Source organism: Macaca thibetana, chromosome 11, assembly GCF_024542745.1.
Source record: "Macaca thibetana thibetana isolate TM-01 chromosome 11, ASM2454274v1, whole genome shotgun sequence".
NCBI classification, from domain to species: Eukaryota; Metazoa; Chordata; class Mammalia; order Primates; family Cercopithecidae; genus Macaca; species Macaca thibetana.
Window position 1 is genome coordinate 108,346,838 of NC_065588.1, and position 8,024 is coordinate 108,354,861.

The 8,024-nt window shown below is 47.5% G+C and overlaps 1 protein-coding gene across 3 annotated transcripts in view; it reads left to right on the forward strand.

Moving 5' to 3' along the window:
* The window catches only part of TRAFD1 (TRAF-type zinc finger domain containing 1), a 31,327-nt gene extending 23,303 nt beyond the window's left edge, over nucleotides 1–8,024 (forward strand). For all 3 annotated transcript variants that reach the window (XM_050749753.1, XM_050749754.1, XM_050749752.1), the window contains exons 8-12: nucleotides 2,177–2,407; nucleotides 4,167–4,287; nucleotides 6,224–6,563; nucleotides 6,850–6,922; nucleotides 7,155–8,024. In XM_050749753.1, coding sequence (XP_050605710.1) covers nucleotides 2,177–2,407; nucleotides 4,167–4,287; nucleotides 6,224–6,563; nucleotides 6,850–6,922; nucleotides 7,155–7,211 — 822 coding nt within the window. In that variant the 3' untranslated portion in view covers nucleotides 7,212–8,024. The remainder of the gene's footprint in view (nucleotides 1–2,176; nucleotides 2,408–4,166; nucleotides 4,288–6,223; nucleotides 6,564–6,849; nucleotides 6,923–7,154) is intronic.

Here is an 8,024-nt window from a genome sequence, read left to right on the forward strand (position 1 = left end):
TAAGTCTCTAATCCATCTTGAATTAATTTTCGTATAAGGAGTAAGGAAAGGATCCAGTTTCAGCTTTCTACTTATGGCTAGCCAATTTTCCCAGCACCATTTATTAAATAGGGAATCCTTTCCCCATTTCTTGTTTTTGTCAGGTTTGTCAAAGATCAGATGGCTGTGGATGTGTGGTATTATTTCTGAGGACTCTGTTCTGTTCCATTGGTCTATATCTCTGTTTTGGTACCAGTACCATGCTGTTTTGGTTACTGTAGCCTTGTAGTATAGTTTGAAGTCAGGTAGCGTGATGCCTCCAGCTTTGTTCTTTTGACTTAGGATTGTCTTGGAGATGCGGGCTCTTTTTTGGTTCCATATGAACTTTAAAGCAGTTTTTTCCAATTCTGTGAAGAAACTCATTGGTAGCTTGATGGGGATGGCATTGAATCTATAAATTACCTTGGGCAGTATGGCCATTTTCACGATATTGATTCTTCCTATCCATGAGCATGGTATGTTCTTCCATTTGTTTGTGTCCTCTTTTATTTCACTGAGCAGTGGTTTGTAGTTCTCCTTGAAGAGGTCCTTTACATCCCTTGTAAGTTGGATTCCTAGGTATTTGATTCTCTTTGAAGCAATTGTGAATGGAAGTTCATTCCTGATTTGGCTCTCTGTTTGTCTGTTACTGGTGTATAAGAATGCTTGTGATTTTTGCACATTAATTTTGTATCCTGAGACTTTGCTGAAGTTGCTTATCAGCTTAAGGAGATTTTGGGCTGTTTTTTTATTTTTTATTTTTATTTTTTGAGATGGAGTCTCACTCTGTCACCTAGGCTAGAACGCAGTGACATGATCTGGGCTCACTGCAACCTCTGCCTTCTGGGTTCCAGCTATTCTTCTGCCTTAGCCTCCCGGGTAGCTGGGCTACAGGCGCGGACCACCATGCCTGGCTAATTTTGTATTTTTCATAGAGACAGGGTTTCACCATGTTGGCTAGGCTGGTCTCAAACTCCTGACCTCGTGACCTGCCCACCTTGGCCTCCCAAAGTGCTGAGATTACAGGAGTGAGCCACTGCGCCTGGCCTGGAGGGACTTCTTATTCCCTCAATACGCTCATTTGGTTTGGCTTAGTCTGGCATTTCCACAACTACTAAGTAGTGCCTGTGCTCTGTATAGTGGAACATACTTTCCCTCATATATGAAATAATATACTATTTGAATACATGTAGTTTTTGTTTTAGGAGTACTGTAGAAAATCCATTAGCAAAGATAATAGAGAATATTTGTGCCTCTCTTTTACTGTATGGGTGTGAGGGGAAGAACCTTGAATCATTTCAAATTAATTTAAAAAGAATAAACACATGAACACACTTTTAAAAAACCCACAAAAATATTTAAAAGTAAAATGAGTGTTCTATGTATAGTCCCCCTTTTAGTTCCTCTTTCCAATATTAAGCATTGTTTGTTTTGTTTTGTTTTGTTTTGTTTTGTTTTGTTTTGAGATGGAGTCTCACTCTGTCACCCAGGCTGGAGTGCAGTGGCGTGATCTCGGCTCACTGCAGCCTCCGCCTCCCAGGTTCAAGCAGTTCTCTGCCTCAGCCTCCCGAGTAGCTGGGATTATAGGCAAGTGCCACCATGCCCGGCTAATTTTTGTATTTTCAGTAGAGACGGGGTTTCACCATCTTGGCCAGGCTGGTCTTGATCTCCTGACCTCGTGATCTGCCTGCCTCGGCCTCCCAAAGTGCTGGGATTACAGGCATGAGCCACTGTGCCCAGCCAAGCATTGTTAAAATTATTTGACTTCTGGCCGGGCGCGGTGGCTCAAGCCTGTAATCCCAGCACTTTGGGAGGCCGAGACGGGCGGATCACGAGGTCAGGAGATCGAGACCATCCTGGCTAACACGGTGAAACCCCGTCTCTACTAAAAAATACAAAAAACTAGCCGGGCGCGGTGGCGGGCGCCTGTAGTCCCAGCTACTCGGGAGGCTGAGGCAGGAGAATGGCGTGAACCCGGGAGGCGGAGCTTGCAGTGAGCTGAGATCCGGCCACTGCACTCCAGCCTGGGCGGCAGAGCGAGACTCCGTCTCAAAAAAAAAAAAAAAAAAAAAAATTATTTGACTTCTAGAAAATATCTTAGGAATGTAGTTTTTTAACCTCTGATTTTTGTTTTTAACATATATTTTTTGAATGACAGACAAGCTGTAACCCTTCACGTGCCTTACCTTCACTCAATACTGGCAGCTCTTCCCCTAGAGGGGTGGAGGAACATGATGTCATCTTCCAGAACTTCTTGCAACAGGCTGCAAGTAAGCAGTTAGACTCTTTGATGGGCCTGAGCAGTTCACGCCTTGTGGAGGAGAGCATCATCATCCCCTGTGAATTCTGTGGGGTACAGCTGGAAGAGGAGGTGCTGTTCCATCACCAGGTAAGGGTCCCTGGAGTCCCTGTCCATGTGGCTCTGTGCGTGGACCTGAGGCTTCCAGAGCTGCAAACACTTCCTTAGCCTTTAAGTTGCATTCCATCCTGACAAGGAATGCACACACTTGGCTTCTGGCCGTGTCATCTTTGTAAGCTGTCTGTAGTAACCAATACGCAGGCTTTTAGACTTTCCCTCCCTTCAGGCAACTGAAGCCATCTTGTTACTAGCTGAGGGCCAAAGAGCCAGGACTCTATTTGAGCAGGTGTGGAAGGAAGCCTTGTCAGAAGGTTTAGATGAGAGGCTCCCTGCTTTTCACCAGATGGGTTTTTCCCATTGTGGTGGCATTTGAGACTTGCACTGTAGGACACCTGAGGGTCTACTTCTGGTTTTGTCCTATGGATGCCCCTCACTGGGGCCATCTGTAAGTGAGGGAGTTGGACTAGACAATATGAAGTCATTTTTCAGCATTTACAGTATAGGATTCCAATCTGTTAGTGGAAAATATGTTTTCTGCTCAATAGTATATGTTACGGGGAGTGGGAGTCAACACTGTAGGTACCACTTCTGTAGTTGATGCCATGCAGCTGTTACTAGAACATTGTACATTTCATTTCTATAATAAAGACTCCTGCTTTTCAGAGGCCAGGCGCAGTGGCTTATGCCTGTAATCCCAGCACTTTGGGAGGCTGAGGCGGGCAGATCACTAGAGGTCAAAAGTTTGAGACCAGCCTGGCTAACATGGTGAAACCCCGTCTCTACTAAAAATACAAAAATTAGCTGAATGTGGTGGTGGGCGCCTGTAATCCCAGCTACTCGGGAGGCGGAGGCATGAGAATCACTTGAACTTGGGAGGTGGAGGTTGTAGTGAGCTGAGATCAGACCACTGCACTCCAGCCTGGGTGACAGAGCGAGACTCTGGCTCAAAAAAAAAAAGAAAGAAAAAAAAAGACTCCTGCTTTGGGATCAAACAGTAGATAAGAGACTGCTTATCCTCTAGGGCAGACTGAAATAAGCAACCACACAAATAAATACTCTGGTGAGAGTATAGAAATGCTTTTCAGCTGCTCTGAAGGTAGTGAGTTATCTCAGTTGATTGTTCACAGTCACAGATCGAACTCCTTGTTCTACTCCTTCCCCTCTTCTCACTATTGCACTTGAGTAGTCTTTTTTTTTTTTTTTTTTTGAGACGGAGTCTGGCTCTGTCACCCAGGCTGGAGTGCAGTGGCGCAATCTCAGCTCACTGCAAGCTCCGCCTCCCGGGTTTACGCCATTCTCCTGCCTCAGCCTCCCGAGTAGCTGGGACTACAGGCGCCCGCCACCTCGCCCGGCTAGTTTTTTGTATTTTTTAGTAGAGACGGGGTTTCACCGTGTTAGCCAGGATGGTCTCGATCTCCTGACCTCATGATCCGCCCGTCTCGGCCTCCCAAAGTGCTGGGATTACAGGCTTGAGCCACCGCGCCCGGCCGAGTAGTCTTTAAAAAAAAAAAAAAAAAGAGAAAAAAAGAAAGAAATGTTTTTTTTTTTGCTCCAAGACCAGCCCTTCCCTCATCCCTGCACAAATCAGAAAGTGCTTCTGTCAGTGCCTCAGGTGCCGATGGGATTGAATTCACCATTCCAAATGTGTGGTTTCTGAAAGTTCCCAGAACTTTCAGAGGTTGTCAAAGTCCCCATCCAGATAAGGAATACCCTGCTGTTCCTCCCATCGCGTGCTCTTTTCTGGGAATGACTCAATTCAGAGGTACTAATTCTGTTTTTTCTTGTTTAGGACCAGTGTGACCAACGCCCAGCCACAGCAACCAACCATGTGACAGAGGGGATTCCTAGACTGGATTCCCAGCCTCAAGAGAACTCACCAGAGCTGCCCAGGAGGCGTGTCAGACACCAGGGTATTTATTAGCCAGGACTGAGCCAAGGCCGCAGGTCCACTGCTGGCTCCGGCCTGTTTACCACTTCTCATCCACTGCTCTAATGTGGGGATTACCTGCATTCGAATTTCCAAACACACTAGGGTCTCATGGGAGACTCCTGCAGGTAGTTGTGATCCCACATTAGACTGAGCTCTCTCAAGTGTGTGATTTTTAGGGTAATGGCTTTGCGGACATCTGTGAGATACACGTAGTAGTTAGTGCTTGTAGTAAGTTTCTGGTTTCCTGTCTGTGCACTTAGTGGACTATTTGTAGATAATTTGCAGACCTTATGGTAGCTACCCTGGACCCCCATTTCAAGTTGAAATACACTTAGGGTACTCAAACCTATTGTTATTTATTTTTAATTTTTTGTAGAGACAGAGTCTTGCTCTGTCACCCAGGCTGGAGTGCAGTGACACAATCATAGCTTACCACAGCCTCAAACTCCTGGGCTCAAGTGATCCTCCCTCCTCAGCCTCCCAAGTAGCTGGGACTAAAGGCACACTCTACTACACCCACCTAGTTTTTTGTTTTTGTAGAGATAGGGTCTTGCTATGTTGCCCAGGGTGATTTTGAACTCTTGGCCTCAAGCAGTCCTTCTGCCTTGGACTCCCAAAGCATTGGGGTTACAGGCGTGGGCCACTGTGACTGACCTCAAACATTATTTTTCTTTTTTTTTTTTAAGACAGGGTCTCTTAGTCATCCAAGCTGGAGTGCAGTGGCGTGATCACAGCTCACTGCAGTCTCAACTTCTTGAGCTCAAGTTATTCTCCCACCCTTAGCCTCCTGAGTAGCTGGGACTATAGGTAGGCTAGGTGCCCACCACCACACCCAGCTAATTTTTATTTTAGTTTTTTGTAGAGTTGGGGTTTCGCCACATTGTCCAGGCTGATCTTGAACTCCTGTGCTCAAGTGTTCCTCCCAGCTCGGCCTCCCAAAGTGTTGGGATTACAGGTGTGAGCCGTCATACCCAGCCTCAAACTTATTATTATTACTTAAGAGCCTCAGGTTTAGGCAAGTAAACTGTTTTTGAAACCTCACCACTACAAAACCAATTAGAAATTATTTTTCCTTTGGGCATAGTGGCTCACGCCTGTAATTCCAGCACTTTGGGAGGCTGAGGTGGGTGGATCACAAGGTCAGGAGTTCAAGACCAGCCTGGCCAACATCATGAAACCCCGTCTCTACTAAAAATAGAAAAATTAGCCAGGCGTGGTGGCGGGTGCCTGTAGTCCCAGCTACTTGGGAGGTGAGGCAGGAGAATCACTTGAATCCAGGAGGCAGAGGCTGCAGTGAGCCACGATCATGCCATTGCACTCCAGGCTGGGCGACAGAGCAAGACTCCATCTCAAAAAAAAAAAATTTTTTTTCAAGGTTTGCTTGCACACTGTTGTTGAATAGTTAGGAGGCTGTCTTTGAGGACTCATATAATATATGCAGAATAGATAAAATATCGCCAACTCTGCCCTGGAGATGTGGGGTCCAGCAGCCTTTTGGGGTGAGCAGTTGTCTTTTTTTTTGAGACAGAGTCTTGCTCTGTCTTGCCCAGGCTGGAGTGCAGTGGCATGATCTCGGCTCACTGCAGCCTTCACCTCCCGGGTTTAAGTGATTCTCCTGGTGTCAGCCTCCTGAGTAGCTGAGGCTATAGCCATCTGCCACCTCACCTGGCTAATTTTTTATTTTTATTTTTTTAGTAGAGATGGGATTTCACCATGTTGGCCAGGCTGGTCTCGAACTACTGACCTCAGCTGACCCACCTGCCTTGGCCTCCCAAAGTGCTGGGTTTATAGGCATGAGCCACCACACCTGGCTGAGCAGTTGTCTTCTATCTGGAATCTTTTTGTTCTTGCCCTAAACCTGGCACTATAGCCAGAGCAGGCTTTTTCCTAAAGCTGTTACCATTTTCTCTTCTCAGGAGACCTGTCTTCTGGTTACCTGGATGATATTAAGCAGGAAACTGCTAATGGGCCCACCTCCTGTCTGCCTCCCAGCCGACCCTTTAACAATATGACAGCCACCTACAACCAGCTATCAAGATCAACATCAGGCCCCAGACCTGGGTGCCAGCCCAGCCCTCCTCGTGTGCTGAAGCTTAACAACTCAGACAGCCAGGACATCCAGGGGCGGAATCAAAACAGTCAAAATGGGGCCATAGCCCCTGGGCACGTTTCAGTGATTCGCCCTCCTCAAAGTCTCTACCCAGAAAACATTGTTCCCTCTTTCCCCCATGGGCCTGCAGGGAGATACGGAGCTAGGTAAGAATCAGTAGCCCAGGAATGGGGCCTGGGAGTAGCTGAAGCAAACATGGGCAAAGGCCTGGTTACCCTTGCTGGGCCTGGGGTAAGACTGAGGTCCTTGCATGGTAAGAGGAGGAGTATGGATTTTTCCTGTATTGTCACCTGACTCCAAAAAAATTATTTTGTGGCCCATGGGTTTTTTGGGGTTTGTCTGTGAGCATAGGGCTGCTTCCTGTTCCCTCTGAGTTTGTTGACCTTTGCTCAGGGACACCTCAGGAGCTAGTTTCCAATTGTTTTCTTTCAGCGGTAGGAGTGAAGGTGGCAGGAATTCCCGGGTCACCCCTGCAGCTGCCAACTACCGCAGCAGAACTGCAAAGGTAACTTGGGCTCCAACCCAACGATGCTCAGGGGGGACTCAGACATGGTGGGGCTGGTGTGGCTCCTGAAGTTGTAGAAGTTGCTGGAACCAGGCTGGTTGTGGTTGAAAGACTGTTCCTTTGACTTTTGAGGAGGTTTCTATGGAAGCAGCACATTTTCAGGGATCCAGGGGAGGAGTACTGCTCTTTCACTTTTTACATAAAGCTTCATTTGTGTTGTGTTGTTTACCAGGCAAAGCCCTCCAAGCAACAAGGAGCTGGGGATGCAGAGGAGGAAGAGGAGGAGTAATGGTGTCTCCAGAGACTTTACATCGGTTCCTGTCTTCTGTGCACAGCAGCACTTGCCGCCGTGCAGGCCCACCTCTCTGGCTCTTTGGGTGGGAGAGATTTTCCAGATTTTAGATTTTTCTAGGTTATGGCCATTTTGTGTCTTTTGGGGTTGTACTGTGGGGGTTTGGGTTTGAGGGAAGGGAGCAGGGTGGTGGTTGAGGAATGCTTCAGCCTTAGCTGCCACCTTTCAGCAGCAGTGAAATACAAGCTGCAACCTCGGCTGCCAGGGCTCCCTTTTGACTTAGTGTCGCCACTGCCCCTTGGTGCTGTGCGGTCCCGGTGGAAGGAGGGGAAGATTTTGGAAACCTGGTACCAACCAGTAAAGTGATTTTCTGCCCTGTTGGGGCCTAAATTTGGGGGCTTTTGGGCAACCTCTCCCTGTACCACCTCTGTCCACACTCGATTGGGTCCCAGGTGTGTGTGAGGCACTCTGGTAAGGTGCTCAGGCCACTTGCAACGTCTGTCAGTAACGAGGCTTTTGATGTGTTGAGCTGGAGGTGAGTGCCCTGGGGACTGTGTTTTAAGCTGCTTCCTTGGCATTTGGCATCACTGCCTTCTGTTCCTGGGGGAGCATGGATCTTTTGTCCTCATTGCTCTCTAATGGGGAGGGCTGAGGGCTCCCTGTCCCCACAGGGGCTATGTTGGGCTCTGCCGCAGCCCCATGCTTGCTCTGAAAACCAAGTGTCAGAGCCCCTTCCCCTTGTTTTTATTTTACTATTATAATTATTATTAACTTCCTTGTAATGGAAATAAAGTTTGTACTTGGAGTTCA